The sequence below is a fragment of the Erythrolamprus reginae genome, chromosome 2 (assembly GCF_031021105.1).
Source record: "Erythrolamprus reginae isolate rEryReg1 chromosome 2, rEryReg1.hap1, whole genome shotgun sequence".
NCBI lineage: Eukaryota > Metazoa > Chordata > Lepidosauria > Squamata > Dipsadidae > Erythrolamprus > Erythrolamprus reginae.
The window spans coordinates 306,685,058-306,702,985 of record NC_091951.1 but is presented as its reverse complement, the minus strand read 5'-3'; the positions used below and the strand labels follow the sequence as shown (position 1 = coordinate 306,702,985).

The 17,928-nt window shown below is 44.6% G+C and overlaps 1 protein-coding gene across 1 annotated transcript in view; it reads left to right on the top strand.

Moving 5' to 3' along the window:
- The window catches only part of ADGRV1 (adhesion G protein-coupled receptor V1), a 265,854-nt gene that overhangs the window by 206,282 nt on the left and 41,644 nt on the right, over nucleotides 1-17,928 (top strand). Inside the window, exons 84-85 of the mRNA XM_070743048.1 lie at nucleotides 3,944-4,122; nucleotides 8,661-8,818. Of these exons, the coding sequence (XP_070599149.1) occupies nucleotides 3,944-4,122; nucleotides 8,661-8,818 (337 nt within the window). The remainder of the gene's footprint in view (nucleotides 1-3,943; nucleotides 4,123-8,660; nucleotides 8,819-17,928) is intronic.

Here is a 17,928-nt window from a genome sequence, read left to right as displayed (position 1 = left end):
ATAATAATAATAATAATAATAATAATAATAATAATAATAATAATGGTGTTGATTATCACCTATAAAGCTCTACATGGCTTAGGGCCAGACTATCTTCAGGACCGCCTTCTGACGCATAGCTCCCAGCAACTGATAAGGGCCCACAAAGCTGGCCTTTTCCGGGTCCCATCAGCTAAACGGTGCCGGTTGGTGGGGCTATGGGGGAGGATTTTCTCTGTGGCAGCTGCGGTTCTCTGGAACCAGCTACCCCCAGAAATCCATACTGCTCCCACCCTACTAGCCTTCTGGAAAGCTGTAAAGACCTGGCTTTGCCAGCAGGCCTGGGACCGTTGATTAAATGAGGTATTATCTACAGTGGAACCCCGACATAAGAGCTGCTCTACTTAAGAGCAACTCGAGATAAGAGCTGGGAGGGGAGAGATATTTTTGTTCTACTTACAAGCCCAAATTCGAGATACAAGCGCCAAGGAGCTGTCTCCTGAAGCCAAACGCTAACTTCCGCGTTCGGCTTCAGGAGACAGCTGCGAAGCGGCGCACGTGTTTTAAAAGGTTGCAGCCGGCCTGGGGGGCTCGGGGGGGTGCTTGCAGCTTTCTTTCTTGCTCTTTTTCTTTCTCTCTTTTACCTTCCCTTCCTCTATTTCTTCTTTTCTTTCTCCTTCCCACCTTCTTCCCTCCCTCCCTCCCTTCACTCATTCCTCTCTTACTCTCCCCTTTCATAAGTTTCCTTGCTTCCTTCCTCTGTTCCTGTCCCTTCCCCCTTTCTTTCTTTCTTTCTTTCTTGCTTTCTTGCTTTCTTTCTTGCTCTTTTTCTTTCTCTCTTTTACCTTCCCTTCCTCTATTTCTTCTTTTCTTGTTCCTTCCCACCTTCTTCCCTCCCTCCCTCCCTTCACTCATTCCTCTCTTACTCTCCCCTTTCATAAGTTTCCTTGCTTCCTTCCTCTGTTCCTGTCTCTTCCCTCTTTCCTTCCTTCCTTCCCACCCTCCGTCCATTCATTCACCCATTCCTCTCTTGATCGCTTAAAGCCGGTCCCTGGTGCAAAAAGGGTTGGGGACCTCTGTCCTACAGGATTGGGTGGCAGAGAAGTTGAACATATGTAAATTTAAAAGTTTAAGAAAGTTTACAAGTTAAGTGAAAGAAACTTCATTATTCATTTATATGTACATGTACATTTCTTCATTAAAAACATGTCTTTCTGCATAATTTAGACTAACTTTGTGAGTTTTTTGAGGGCTGGAACCAATTAAAATTATTTACATTAATTCCTATGGGGAAAAGTCGTTCGAGATAAGAGCTGCTCGACTTAAGAGCCCAGGTCCGGAACGAATTAAACTCGTATCTCGAGGTACCACTGTATATCTGTCCATAAGACATATGTATGGTTTTTTAACTGTTTTTTAGATACAGTGGTACCTCTTCTTATGAACTTAATTTGTTCCGTGACCAGGTTCGTAAGTAGAAAGGTTTGTAAGAAGAAACAATGTTTCCCATAGGAATCAATGTAAAAGTGAATAATGCGTGCAAGCCCATTAGAAAAATCCAAAATATTAAGGCTTTAAAAAAAAAAAAGTGGTGGGTGGACAGAGGGGACAGAGGTGAGCCGAGGAAGCAGCAGGCAAGACCATCTTGCTGCCAAAATTGTCTGTGGGAGCCCCGGTCATCCATCGCCCACTGCCCCCTCCTGCCAGAAGCCCGCGAGGGGCTAAAGCTGGGTGTGGGGAAGGGCGGAACTTTTGGTTTCTGGATGGACTGGAGAGTCTGGGGCCGCCACCTTCCCGCCCGCCTTGCCGGTCGTACCCGCCTCGCCAGAGATGCCCATCCTGCCCACTCCAAGAGATGCACCGAGGCCGCCTGGGAGCCGCCGCTGCCAGGACAGGATCCCCTCGCTGCCCGTGTCCCCACTCCGTTAGCCTCCGCTTGATCTTCTTGTCCTTGTAGCCGGCAGGAGAGCAAGCGAGTGAGCGAGAGAGATTACCCTTCTCCGGCTGCGCCTCGGGAGGACAAGGACACCTGGTCTTGAACTCGGGATGTGCCCCTCACCTCCAGACGATACCCGAGCGTGGTGCTTTGGAACCCGGCCGGCTGTGGAGCAAGGCGCAACCTCCAAGAAGCAGCCGCGGCGGCAAAAGAAGAAGAGCCAGCCGCCAGACAAGCATGCAACTATACAGCCCAAAGCCACAGAAGAGGAAAAAAAGCAGGCGACCCCACAGTCAGGCTGCAAAGAGGAAGAGAAGGAGGAGGAGGCAGGCATGGAAGGCTCCAGCTTCCCAAGAGCAGTTGATCCCAAATCCTCATGCGTGCCGGTTGGGCTACGGCTCCTCCTGCCGGAGCTCCCAATGCCCGCCGGAGAAGGCTCGTTTCTCTCTCGCTCTCCTGTTTTCTACAAGGACACCGCAGCTCATCTCTCTCGCTCGCTTAATTGCTCTCCTGCCGGCTACAAGGAAAGGGAGGCACAGCATCAGGACTTTGTCCCCGCGGTGTCCTTGTAGCGGGAAGGAGAGAGAGAGAGAAATGAGCCTTCTTCGGCTGCCCGAAGGAAGAGGAGATGGTCCGAATTCTTGTGTGAGCTGCAGTGGGGCAGCTCTTCCCGGCCAGGATACTGCTCCTCCTGCCGGAGCTCCCAACAACCACCGAAGAAGGCTCGTTTCTCTCTCTCGCTCTCCTGATCGCTACAAGGACACCGGGGCTCGTCTCTCTCGGTTGCTCACTTGCTCTCCTGCTGGCTACAAAGACAGAGAGGCACGGCGTCAGGACAGCACAAAAACGGGCGCTTCGCTGGCAACGGAAGTACATAGGTGGGGTTTCCCAGCGTGGGGAGCCTCAGTGAAATCGCAGCATCGCAAAAACACAGATGTCCGGAGGTGGGGTTTCGAGGACTTTGGTGTTTTTGCGATGCTGCGATTTCACTGATGCTCCCTTCGCTGGGAAACCCCACCTCCAGACTTCTGTTGCCAGCGAAGCACTCATTTTTGCAATGCTGGGATTCCCCTGCTGGGATTCCCCTGCAGCATCGCAAAAACACAGAAGTCCTGAGGTGGGTTTTCCCATAGAGGGGAGCCTCAGGGAAATCCCAGCATTGCAAAAATGGGCGCTTCGGCTGGCAAAAGGGGTGAATTTTGGGCTTGCAAACATTAATCGCTTTTCCATTGATTCCTATGGTAAACATTGTTTTGTCTTACAAACTTTTCACCTTAAGAACCTTGTCCCGGAACCAATTAAGTTTGTAAGACAAGGTATCACTGTACTGAGTTGGAGTCTAACCTCTCATAGAATGATGCCTTTGATTTCATGAACATTTTTTTCTTATTAATACAGTTTTCTTAATGTTCATTCAGAATGAAACTCTATCTTTGTTTTGATTTAAGACATTCATATCTTTCTGTTTCTCTGAGAACCTGAGGCAAATTATAAGAAGGGGAGGAAAGGTTTCTCTCTTCATTTAATATCCCTTCTATAGTTCTGTGAAGATGTATTGAAGAAGTGCCTGACCTAAAATGATGATTTGAACCTATTTCTCCTGGATTCTAATATTTTATCTGTTGTACATACTGTTGCCTTAACCTATATGAATGACTGCTTTTATACGGTATAGGCAGATCCAAGGATATTTATATTTAACACCAACTGGTTGCAAATATAGATTGCCACTCTTAGATCCATGCTTTTTTATTTTTTATTTTTGAACAATAAAAACATCAGTAACTGAGCTTAAATATTCTTCGGATAAACATATATCCATCATCTGACAAAAATAACAAAGAAAAAACAAGGAAAAAACTCAAAGGACAGACTTGATGGACCACTAGATTTTTTTCCCACTGTTAGTTTTCTGTCACTAATTGGGTTGAATATTGGCATAAGTATATTTCTTAAAAGTTGTTGTTATAGAACCCTTAGTAAAATACTGTTAAGCATATTGATTTAATATTCTCTATTTTTCTATAGGCTGTTAATTTTTGGTATATCTTGGTGATGAACAATGAACACACAGAACGGCGTTATCTAATTTTTTTTCTTTTGGGATGGGGACTTCCAGCCCTTGTTGTGATACTATTACTAATTATCCTGCGAGGAATCTACCATCATAACCTACCACAGATTTATGGCCTGGTTCACAATGACCTGTAAGTATACATATTTATTTATTCATTCATTCGTTTGTTTGTTTGTTTGTTTGTTTATTTATTAAATTTATATGCTGCCTATTTCACCTCGAAGCGATATACATAAGACATGTATAGTTAAACTAAAAATCCCTTACATAGCTAAATTAGTTTAGAGAATCACACTTTTCTTCCTTTCTTATATTTGAGGACTCAACATTCTACTCTAGACACAAGACAACTAGACACAAGAACAGTTTTTTTCTGAACGCCATCACTCTACTAAACAAATAATTCCCTCAACACTGTCAGACTTTCTACTAAATCTGCACTTCTATTCTACTAGTTTTTCTCATCATTCCTATTACCCATTTCCTCCCATGTTGACTGTATGGCTGTAACTTATTGCTTATATCCTAAGACTTTTATTAATATTGTTTGTTTCTTCATTGCTTATTTGACCCCTATGACAATCATTAAGTGTTGTACCACATGATTCTTGACAAATGTATATTTTATTTTATGTACGCTGAGAGCATATGCACCAAGACAAATTCCTTGTGTGTCCAATCACACTTGGCCTATAAAATTCTATTCTACTCATTTAATTTAATAATTAATAAATTAAGACATTCTGCTCATCTAATTTAGTAAAGTAGAAGAACAATAATGGCAATGTGATTAACATTGAATGACAGGAGTCATTTATAAAGGAATCTTATTCATAACTATAGACATTTGTAGGATTCTAAGGCCTACTCAAAGGCAATTTAGAAATGACCACTATCAGAAAATCCTTTATGTCCATATAGAAAAATTAAAGTGTTATAAATAGGGATGTTGCTGTATTTTCTTTACAAAGCAGAAAATATTATTTGCAGGAAGTGGGGTCGTTCCACCATCAATTGCATCTTTTCCTGTATACAGATGATCATTTGAGTAAAAAAATGGTATTGATTGAATGTGGCAATGTAGTAATAATTCTGTAATTATATTTAAACAGTACACTGTAAACAAAGAAAAAAATATTTTTATAGAAAAAAATTTCCAATTAAAAAGTGTGTCTATTTAATCCTGAACGGGTGCCTGAATATGGTAGCAACCACCATGACTAAATCAAAAATGAAATGGCTCCAAATTCTGATTTACTAAAAATATTCCCAGTGATGGAATAACAGAAGTTGCACCTGTTGCCTTTCCTTTGTTTAGTAAGTAAAAGTAGTGCTGTGTTTGTTTTAGGCACCCCGCCCCACCCCATCCTATCTAAATGAAAGGCAAAGGAAAAACAAATTCTACATTGGATAGTAACAATGGAATGACAGAAAAAGAAACAACTATAATGGAGTAAAATGGAGTAAAACATAAATAAAAATGTTGTGAGAAAACGTTCTTGTAACAGGGTCTCTGTTCCCCTTCTGTTTATTCCCACAACAAATGACTACAATATAAATACGTGTGTGTGTTTGTATGTGTGTATGTGTGTAAATAACCTTAAACATTATGGGGTAGTAACTATCTGAATCCTTTCATTTATTATTATTAGTCATAATATTCTTCCTAAAAATGGCATTTCAATTGTGTAAATTTATTGTGCTGCATAATGCATAATACACCTGGGAGCCATTCTTGTTCATATTTTCCCATTTTAGTCTCTTAGTCTGATAATGGTGTTCCAAATATGTTCTTACAGCTGTTAGTATATATACATCTTAGTAAATTGTAACATTTTTGTATCTGAACTATGACTTTCTCAACTATGTAAACGTTTTCAGTTTCTAATTTGTGTTGGATGATCCTAAACATTTTCCTCGTTGTGAAATTACTGGTATGGTTTGCATAATCTATTAAATATCTTTTTTTTCCTGGTATTAGAATTAGTGATGGGCGAACCCAACAGTGTTCGGGTTCGGCAAGTTCGGATGAACTTTACGCAAAATTTGGCCGAACCCGAATGGGGAATCCCACTACAAAATTCCGTACGGACCCAAATTGTGCGGGTTTGGTTCGCCCATCACTAATTAGAATGTAGATTGACATCTTCTAATCTAGTGTCCACTGTGCTGTTAGCACAGTTTAATTACAACCTTTACTGATTTCTCTTCAGTCATCTGCCAAATTTCACGAGGTATTCCATGCCTTCGGATTTAAAGACTGGAGTGCTGATCTAGGTTCATCTTCTATCCTCATGATTTAGTTGTTGTTTTTTAAAAGCCTGTTCTAAAGTGCAGGCTACATCCAGATAATTAATTGCTCTTTTTGTCTTGATAAATATTTATGAAACTAATTTGAATGACAGTTTTTACTTGCTTCCTAAATCTGAAGAAAATTGAATGAATATGATGGATGGATGGGTAGACAGACAGAACGATATATCGGTATAAGAATTAGAGCTTTTTCACGTAATTGGATTTTCCATTGCAGTAAAAAAATGTATTCTTTCATAAAAACATACAATTAAAATCAAATGATTTTATGGGCAGTCATGCTAATCTCAAAATGTTTTTTTAAAATAAATCACCCTGCATTATACTATTCAGATCAACGCTCTTGAGCAATGGTACATCTGAGAACTGTTTGTTTTGACTTATTAAGCTCCTGGCACTCAGAACACAAAATCATTTAAAGAAAATCCCCTGTTCATGCTATGTTAGCATTTAAAGGGCTTTCCAGGATTTGCAAACACATTTCAGAGAAGAGAAACAAAAACAACAATCTCTAAACAATAACCAAGGGAAATCCAGATAATCTGATGCCATTTGGTTTTTATTTTTCTTTCATTTAAAAACAGATCTATTCTGGAAGATATATCAAATGAATTGCATGGTTTCATACCCAGTGAATTTTATATCCTAACTCTCTATTCCATAAAATTATGAAGTGTTATCACTGAATTTGGAGATAGGGATTTTTTGTTTATAAAAGTACCTGCCATATGCAGTATTTTGAGCAAGTAGTAGAGCTCTATAAAATATATGTCTATGTTATTCCATTATATTTCAGAACTGAGAAGTAATACAGTGTCAGCCTGATTCAGAGACCAAAAGTGATAGAATGGGATGCAGATTTAGTTCCTTTCCTGATCCATAAAAAGTAATGGTAAAGTAATCTGTGATAAGGGATCAGATCGAAGTAGGGAAGGATAGGAATGGTAAATCCAAGAAAATCTAAGAATTTCACCATATTTAATCCAAGAACCTCACATTATGCTTGTTTTAAGCATTGCATTTAAATAGCAATTATGGTATATAAGATAAGGTTTGATTCATTTCCAAGCATCCTTATGTGTGGTCAGCAATAACAAAAACAAGCAGGCTCTTAAAAAACATTTACTTATAAGTTGTCACCACTCCTCACTGAGCAGAACAATCAGGTCAGGGATTTGGCATGCAATGGGAGAAATATGCAACTGACATTGCAAATAGGAAGGAAAGGCCCACGCAGGAATAGGAGATAAGGGTTGAAAATAGTCATGCGCACACATTGGACTGAAAGCAGGATATCCATAGAGACACAATATATGCCAGATCCAATGGAGCCCCATCCTGGAGTATATTTATATATAGTTACAGTGACAGCTGCCAGAGTATCAACATAATCTGGCTTTTCTTTCAATCATTAGCACTACCTATTATTAAACACCACCTAAACTTTAATATAATCTGTGTAAAACAATATTCTGGGTATTTCACAAACAGGAAAGTCATAAGTGCCTGAAGAATATTTGGACATCATAATTCTCTCTTTACAGCCCCTCTTAATGTGTTTTAGTCAAATCGGCATAGAATTATTATTATTATTATTATTATTATTATTATTATTATTATTATTATTATTATTATTATTATTAATTATAGAAACATAGAAACATAGAAGTCTGACGGCAGAAAAAGACCTCATGGTCCATCTAGTCTGTCCTTATACTATTTTCTGTATTTTATCTTAGGATGGATATATGTTTATCCCAGGCATGTTTAAATTCAGTTACTGTGGATTTATCTACCACGTCTGCTGGAAGTTTGTTCCAAGGATCTACTACTCTTTCAGTAAAATAATATTTTCTCATGTTGCTTTTGATCTTTCCCCCAACTAACTTCATTATTATTATTATTTATTAGATTTGTATGCCGCCCCTCTCTGTAGTCTTGGGGCGGCTTACAGCAATGATAAAAACAATATATACTGTAATGACAAATCTAATAGTTAGAATCTAAAATAACAATAACAGAATTCTAGTCAGTATATTTGCAATAATAAAAATGTCAAGTAATACGTATTTTTAAATAGTGCTACCAAGTTTGACATTAGATAAATGTACATGTAGAAGGATTTTGAGCAAGTAGGTTTTTTCTATTTGGAAAAAACTTTTATCAAACTTAATCCCATCTTGACAATTATCGCCTCTTATAAATTGAAGATATATGAGATAATTAAATGCCATTTGAATTTCCTTTTTACTCTTGAAAATCATATGGTTAACCAACGTGCATGGGTGACTTCCACATTCCAGTCAAAGTTCCTATAATATTTGATAATGAGACTGTTTTCTTTTTCCCTTTCAGGTGCTTCATTCCAAATATTTATGCAGCCCTTTTTACTGCTGCCCTGATACCACTAGTATGCCTGGTAGTAGTGTTTGTGGTGTTCATCCATGTTTATCAAGTGACACCCCAGTGGAAAGCTTATGACGATGTATTTAGAGGAAGAACGAATGCAGCAGGTATGAAATATGAATTATATTGAATGAAGCCAACAAGGCAGATTTCTCAAAGTTTTAGGCCCTCTAAATATATTGCCTTTTTATACTTTCAATAACCACTAGGTTTAGTAATGTAACTGATGAGATACTTTGGCCTGGCTGTGTAGAAATACCCAATGCTTTATCAGTTGAATTTACACTTACCCTTCTATGAAAAAGGTTTCTGCTTCTTTCCATTGTGAAAACTGAAACTAAATTAAGACCCATCAATAGATATATTTTGACCCATCCTAGCCCAAGACCTCAGATTATCAAGACTAACTTCTAAATCAATTGACTTTAAGGAACATATTGTTAAAGGAAAACTAAGAATGCATTAAGAACATTTATGATGCATAAATTACAATCAACTGATTAATCTTACTACACAGAAGATTTTTAAGCCTGAATTAATAATAATTAATAATAATAATTTATTAGATTTGTATGCCACCCCTCTCCGAAAACTCAGGGCGGACTGAAGGTTTGAAGTACATTTGTGTTAGAAAACATTTGAAGAAAACAAATATCATCTTCCAAAGGGAGAGATTGAAACCTCCTTGAACCATATAAAATTGAATTTGTGCTTTTTACACTAGGATAAATTGAAAAATAAAGGTTCCAAATGAGGACTCAATTTTTTAAAAAAAAATACCTATGTAATCTGGCTTAAAAGTACCTTAAAACAGTGTTTCCCAACCTTTACCGCTTTAAAATGTATAGATTTCAACCCCGCAGAATTCCCAAGCTAGCATGGCTAAAACTCTCAGGATTCCCCAGCTAGTCCACACATTTAAAAGTGATAGGATTAAGAAAAACTATCTCAAACTTTCTTGCAAGTACATCATTTTTGTCTGCTCTGCCTGGCAGCTCTTATCTAGATATTCAGCACAGCATTCATTCATTCATTCATTCATTCATTCATTCATTCATTCATTCATTCATTCATTCATTCATTCATTTGTTCACTCGCTCGCTCACTTACTTACTTACTTGTCAAACATGTATAGGATAGCAGCTTGTATTAACATATGCACACCCCTTACAGACTTCTTAGAAATGGGGAGAGAATCTAAGACAATCTAAGATTAAAGTTTTTGGGGTTTGGGGAAGAAATCACAGAGTCAGGTAGTGCATTCCAGGCATTGATCACTCTATTGCTGAAGTTGTATTTTCTGCAGTCGAGTTTAGAGTGGTTTACATTTAGTTTGAATCTATTACGTGCTCGCGTAGTGCTGCGGTTGAAGGTATCATGTTGAAGGTTGAACATTTGTCCTGTTGGGCTACTTGAAAAGCCTTTTCCTTATAAAGCATGACTAAAACAGTCTTACGCAAATCCTCTCAACCACCACAAAGCATGATTGATTAGCACTTAGCAAAAAAAAAAAAAAAAAGTCAAGAAATAAAAACCAAACTGTTCTTAAACAAGAAATACTTTCAATCTAAATCCATACAGAATCTTTTTCTAGATACCCATGCTAGATCAATGTAAAAGCATGTGATGATTCCCAGCTGTCAGAGGTTTTCTGGAGATGGATTGAAAATAGCCCTTTGGGTTGCATTTAGAAAACAATAGAAATGAAGATGCTGGAGTGAGTGACTGTTCTCACATGGAGAACAGGTGGAAGGAAGGGGAGGATGGCTGCAGTGTTTGAGAGAGGACACCTGTTGGATTTGAATGTCACTAGGATGTTTTCAGATATAATGCTCATATCTCTTTGTAAAGGTCAAATCTTTATGTTAAGCTTCTCGGGTTTTTTATTATACAGCCCTTTGCTTTTAATGGTAGCCTTACAATTTTTAGTCTCTTTCATGCCTTGCTGAAGATGATATATATTCCTTGCTACATGCGGTCATCCTCTTGCTGGCTTGGCAGCATGGAAAGGCCAAGGATACCATTTTTTAACATGCATTTAGGCACTTTGGGGTTAGGGGAATTCAATGTGTCTTCCTGTTTTTGATAAATGATATAATTCAGATAATTAGGTTAGACTTCAGATATATAAAGAAGATAGTGTGGGGAAGGGTTGTTAATGAAGCAGAAATTTCACTCTAGTTCTTGTATAGTTGAACTATGCAAATCCAAAATTATTAAGTGCACATTTAGAAGTATGGATTTAAAAATCTGTGTCCTTTGATTTTTGTTCGTTTAATGGTATGTGGGGAATAGGAAATAAGAGGAATAATATCATATGAAAGATAATTTCAGTCCACAGAAGAAGAGAGGGTTTGGGAAGCATTTCAAAAGGAACCCTCACTTTCCAGAGAGTTAAAGGAAAAAAATGGGAATAATATGCTCATCTTGCAAAACTCCGCTAATATAATCTTACAATAAAGATACAGCTAATATTCTACGCACTGTAGTGGAGACTGTAATGGCGGTGAGACAGTAGCAGACTGTGTCTGCTGTACTGGATGAGGGGCCAGCAGGGGACACCACATTATTACGGTACCGCTATGAACAGCTTTGAATGGTACCGTATGTTTTTCCACCGTACCGTATGTAAACTTGACTACGCCTTATTTTCGGGGGGTGCCTTATATTAGCAAATTCTGCAAAACCTCTGACATGCCTTACTTTCGGGGTACGTCTTATTTTCGGGAAAACGGGGTATGAAACAATTATAAGATATGTGGTGTCTGCTGGCTTTTTTAAACAGAAAAACAATATGGTTTGGCAATTAAAGCCATGATGTAAGAATGACATTAATTGATCTGTATGGATGCTTCCAGGTTTATTGTGGGTGACATACAACCTGTTTCAACCATCTGGAACTATTTTTTGGTTCAGCCAATTTCTCCTAGACTCTTTTTTTTTCACACTATGACAACCTTCTGGTCAAGTAATTATCTAGTGGATCATGCTGCTTTTCAGCAAGGAACTGGATATTTTCTTTCACTTAAAAATTATATTGACCAACTATTAACTTTGCAAGAGTGATAAAGAATTTCATGGAAGGAATTCGGTGCCTCTATGCAAAGAAAGGATGAACCAGTAGCATAAATATTTTCAGAGAATGGCATCTTCCAAAAGGAAAGTGTTATTTATTCAGAATGACAAACTGGCAACAATCCAACTCCCACATACATATTTTGGAGAACCTTTTCTAAAGGAATAAAGTACTTTTGCTGGTCTTTTAAACCTCAGTTTCCATTTAGATGTTGCATGTTCATTAAGTGAGTGTTTGAGTAACTACTTCAGAGTACTTGAGTTTCACATGTGGAATATGAATGTTTAGGATATTTATATATGTATTATAATTAGTTCTCAACTTACAAGATAATACACATTCTTAAGTGGCTTTTGAGCAGTATAAACAATGGTAAAGAAAAGCAAATTGTTAAAATAAAAAAAGAATACCGCCGGCTGACTTACCGGCCCCACGGCGCTGTTGCGGAAGGGCCGGGCAGACTCGGACCCTTCCGATGGCGGCCGCCATCTTGTTTTCAGCCGAAATCTCGCGAGGCGAGATTTCGGCCGAGAATGCCCTGCCCACGTGGCCGGGCATGACGTCGGGTCCGGGCAGGGCCTGCTGGCCCTATTTAAGGGGACAGCAGGCCGGGAAGAAAGCCTGTTCGCCCGGACCTGGTGCTAAGAGCAGACACTCGGCTGTCTGCTCTTGGAGCCTTTCGGCGGCCGCGTGAGGCGGCCGTCATTTCGGGCCTCGTTAGAGGCTTGGGGCACTGCTCGTCGCTCGCTTCGCCCATCCGAGGCTGCCGGTCTGCATCTTCAAGGAGTCTTGGGCAGCAACGGGCTTGCGGCAGGAGTCCCGCGTGAGGCCCCCACCCCCACCCCCCGTAACAGGCGGCCGCGTGTTGCGGTCGCCATTTTGAGAGCCTCATCGGAGGCTCGGGGAACGGTTTGGGGGCTTCGGGTCCGGCGGGAAGGCCGTTTGGCTGTTGCCCCCCCTATTTTGGGGGGGGATCCTTCTGGTAGCCCCCTTGGGGACGTGGGGGGCTAGGGTGGGGGCTCGCGTGTGCGGCCCCTCCCGGTTCGTGGCCCCCCAAAAAACAATAAAAATAAAACACAACATAAAATAAAAAAGGAGGACGGTTGGGCCCTCGGTGGCAGCTTCATGCTGCTGCGCTGCCTGTTTGGGCAGAGGCCTTTTGCTGCCCTCTTGGGGCCTGGGGGCCCCAGTTCCCTCAGGTGTAAATTAAGAACCATGGCACATATTAATCATACTCCTAATGAGACTGATGATGGTTGGAATGATGTCATATATTTGTAGGCAAGCATGGACATAGGCAGGAAAAGACCTATTGGTCCCTCTAGTCTGCCCTTGTTCTGTTTCTGTATTTTGTCTTGGGATGGCTGTATGTTGGTCCCAGGCATGTTTGAACGCTGTTGCTGTGGATTCAGCTACTGGGTCTGCGGGAAGTTTGTTCCAGGCCTTTACTATTTCAGTAAATCATGGACAAACTTCATTACAGCTATTATTTAACTTAATCAGGCCAGAAAAATATTAACAAGGGAGATCAGAGCAACAAACAGGAACTACTCTGAATATATCCTAAGATTTTTATTAATATTGCTTCTTCATTGCTTATTTGGCCCCTATGACAATCATTAAGTGTTGTACCACATGATTCTTGACAAATGTATATTTCATTTATGTACCTTGAGAGCATATGCACCAAGACAAATTCCTTGTGTGTCCAATCACACTTGGCCAAGAAAATTCTATTCTATGGCGTTTTTTCGGGGGGGTGGGGGACTCCTAACCAGGTTTGCCCCCTTCCCCCCCCCTGGCTCCTAGTGCGAGAGCACAGGCCCCTGGGGCAGCTTTTGCCGGGGCCTGGTGCTTTGGGGGCAGGGGGTTTGACCGCCAACCCTGGCCAGAGGGCCTGCCCCTTTTGACGGCTTACCCGTCGGGGCCAGGGAGATTGGACAAGGGGGCCACCACAGGGTGGGACCCTTTCGCTGCATTGTCCTGGGCTTGCGGCAGAGGGACTTGTTTCCCCCCTTTTTGTATGTATAGCCATGCATGCGGGAAGGCGGGGCTCCCATGCCGCTGCAATGTACCCCTGCCCTGAAAGGGCAAGCCCCACCTACGGGGGGGGGGGGGAACTGGGCCCAGCCCATTTAATTATAACAACAACTACAACAACAACAATGGGGTTGGTTGATGGACGACCACCCCCGCTCGAGAGCGGCCGCTCTCTTGCTAGGTTTCTCTAAGGGATTCGGGATCCCTTACATGGGGGGTTCGAGCAGGCCTTTCGTTTCAACAACCTCCGGTTGGTTGTGGGACATAACGGCTTGTTTGGTCCGGGACAGCATAAGAGGTGGCCATGGGGAGGGGCCTTGGGCCCTTCCCGGAGCCGCCCTTCCCGAATCTTGGGGTCTCCCCATTCAGGGGGGTCCCCTGATAGGTGGGTGATGAATCTAGGTTGATTCACCACTCGTTTTTTCTTAAAAGGGAGTCAGTGAAGGTTTTCGTTCCTGACGAACTTTGTTTGGCCGGCTTCGCATCCTTGGAGGCGGTCGTGGCCATGGTAATGCAGTGTGGGGATGGAGCCCTTATGGATAAATGCGACATTAAGTCAGCATCCCGGCTCTTCCCTATGCACCCGGACGGCTTCGCGCTGTTGGGCTTCCATTTCATAGGTGTTTTTAAGTGATCGGGGGTTTTACCCACGGGTGGCTCCCTCTCATGCTCTCTTTTGGGAGAGCTCGAGCACCTTCTTGGAGTGGGCGCTCAAGGGGCGCAGCGGCCCGGGCTCGGCGTTCACTACCTTGAGGGTTTCTTGATGGCGGGGACTGCGCGTGCAGAGCACTGCTTTGCTCCAATGCGGGTCTTCGAAGCCCTTTGCGCTCTGTTGGGGGTGCCTTTAGCCTCTACGGGGACCGAGGGCCCTGCCACCGGGATTACCTTCCTCGGTATTGAATTGGACTCAGAGGTGCAATCTTCTAGTTTGCCCCTGGTCAAGTTGGCACAAATCAGGGATCACCTGGGTATGGTTCTGGGGCTGCGGGAAGGTCACCTTCGGCAGCTTCGGGACCTAGCTGGGATACTTCATTTTGCCCGCCGGGTCGTGGTGCCGGGCAGGGTTTTTTCTAGGTGGTTCTGTACTGCGATGAAGGGGCTCTGTTTGCCCCATTATCGTACCCGCTTATGTGCAGGGGTCAGGGCTGACCTCTGCGTGTGGCGGAGTTCTTAAAACGTTTTAATGGGTTGTCTTTTTGGAAGCAAGAGCTTCTTTTGGAAGCTGATTTGCAGTTGTGCTCTGGTACGGCTGTACTCGCGCTTTGGGTTGTGTTGGGTGACCAGTGGGCTGGTCTGCTGGCCTCCTAATGGGGGCCTCTCCTTTGGTTAGGGATTTGACCCTTTTGGTAGCTCTCCCCCTTGATAGTGGCTCTAGAGCTTTGGGGTGAGCGGTTTGGGGGGCAGGACTGTGCATTTTGGTGTGACAGCCTAGTGGTTGTCCATGTTGTGAACGCCCTGTCCTCCAAAAGGGACAGGGTCATGCGGCTTGTCCGCCAATTATTTTTTGGGCACAGGTCCTTGTCCCTGACCACACTGTTTTTAGCTAGGCATGTCCCCGGGTTAGATAACGGGGTTGTGATGCCTCGTCCCATGGTCAGTTGTCCTGGTTTCGGACCCTGGCCCTGCGGGCACGGATGTCGCCAGGGGCTTTTCCTGTCCACCTAGGGGCCAGGGGGCTACTGTGCAGTAAAGAGGCGAGGCTTCCTGGGCTGCGGCACTCTTGGGAGTGTCTGGCACCCAGGGGGGGGCTTCGCAGCGGGCAGGTGAACTGTTTGGGATGGCAGGCAGTATACGGGCTACCCCTATAGCTGGCCTGCCCCAGTTGTGTACCTGGCCATATTGGTGTCCAGCTTAGGCAGCGTGGCCTTTCGGTTGGGACTATTAGGTCCAGGTTGACCGGCTTCGCCTTGTTTATGGCGGGGGCGGGGTTATTGGTTTTATGGCGTCTTCCGCAGTGTGACTGTGCGGGAAGGTTGGGCCGGGGCCGCATCGCGGGCCGCCGGGTCAATTTGGTGCCTTCCATCTCATTATTTCAGTAGGTGGGTGCTAGTATGTAGGGTTTGGCCAGGCCACGTATGGATCCCGCCATTCAGGAACGCTCGTTCTCGAGAGGCGCTGCCACTAGTGCGGTAACGGCCTCTCGATACGGAGGATTCGGGAAGTCGCCCGCCGGCGGTCAACGGCCTGTTTTAGGGTACGAACGGCCTGTTGAGGGTCCGGGTAAGATCTTAGGCCAGGTTCCTCCTTTGGTCCCCTTCTATTCAACCCCGCCAGGACGCGACCGACGGTGTTGCTTGGGGTCAGAGCGCTCCGAGACCACTCAGCAACAAGTTACCATCGGGGTGGGGACCCTGCCGTCGTGGCGGCTGGGTCCTGGCTGTCTGGCTGGGGAGACGGGGTGTGCGGTGGGACGGGCGTTTCCACCGCTATTGCTGGGAGGGCGGCATCCCATTGCTGCGCCCAGGTGGTCCTGGGAGGGCGGCATCCCATTGCTGCGCCCAGGAGGTGCTGGGAGGGTGACATCACGTTGCTGCGCCCAGTTTGTCCTGGGAGGACAGCATCCTATTGCTGCGCCCAGGTGGTGTCGGGGGGGCGGCATCCCATTGCTGCGCCCAGTGGGGCTGGGAGGGCGGCATCCCATTGCTGCGCCCAGTCGGTGGCCAGGGGCGGCATCCCATCGTTGCGCTCAGAGGTGTGCTGGGAGGGCGGCATCCCATTGCTGCGCCCAGTTGGTGCTGGGAGGGCGGCATCCCATTGCTGTGCCCAGTTGGGACTGGGAGGGCGGCATCCCATTGCTGCGCCCAGCCGGTGCCGGGGGTCGGCATCCCATTGCTGCGCCTGGATATGTGCTGGGAGGGCGGCATTCCATTGCTGCGCCCAGTTAGTGCTGGGAGGGTGGCATCTCATTGCTGCGCCCAGTTAGTGCCGGGGGCGGCGTCCCATTGCTGTGCCTGGATGTGTGCTGGGAGGGCGGCATCCCATTGCTGCACCCAGTTGGTGCTGGGAGGGCGGCATCCCATTGCTGCGCGCAGATGGTACTGGGAGGGCTGCATCCCATTGCGGCGCCCAGGTAGTGGGCCTTGCACCGTGGTGGCAAGGACCGGTGTGGGCCTGGGGGTCATTTTCGATCTGCCAGGTTCGCGAAGCCTGCGGTGGCTTCGCACTGTGCGGCCCTCCACGCAGGTGGTGTGGCCGAGATCCTCTTGGGGGATCGCTGGTGGGTCGCCATTTTCCCTTAGGGCCCTTCACCGGGTTAGACGGGGAGTTAAGGCCAGGGTACGGTAGTCAGAAAGTTAAGCGGGGTGGTGTGGCCCATCCCCGCATCACCATAGATCAGCTGTGGCTTTACCTGGCTGCTGGCCTTCCTCTGTCAGAACTGAGGAACGCCATTTTCCCTTTTGGACCTGCAGTGTCTCTGCGTGAGCTGGCGCGGATAGAGGGGGGAGTCGGGGGGCCAAGATAGAGATCTGACCCCCGCTCCGTGGCAGGTTAGGGGCGGAAATCTGGGTGGTTTCAGCAACTGCGCGTTCTCCCTTGGGCATCTTTGGGGATGATTGACAGGTTCTCTCCAAGCCCATGGTGGGTGCTACCTGCGCACTTGGGGGGAACCTGTCTTTGGGTCCCGCTATTGAAGTTCCAGGGTAGGGGTGAGCCGGCGGGACCCCCCTCATGCGAGGGCATGGCAGGGTCTCAGGTGAGGGAGAGGTCCCTCACCTGGACCAGCATCGACTACGCCCATAGTTGCCCAGGAATGTTGACCTTTTACGTCATTTCCGCCCCGGAAGTATTTGTTTGACCCTGCAGGTCCACTGTTTCCGGGTCATAGTTGAGTATGTTGATTTATGCAAATTTATGCTAATCCATGCTAATTTAATTAATAAATTATGCAAATTTATTATAATAAAAATGACCCAAGTTTAAATCCAGCTCTTGTGTCCGAGTCGTTACTCCGTCTCTTCTGCAATACCGCCGGCTGACTTACCGGCCCCACGGCGCTGTTGCGGAAGGGCCGGGCAGACTCGGACCCTTCCGATGGCGGCCGCCATCTTGTTTTCGGCCGAAATCTCGCGAGGTGAGATTTCGGCCGAGAATGCCCTGCCC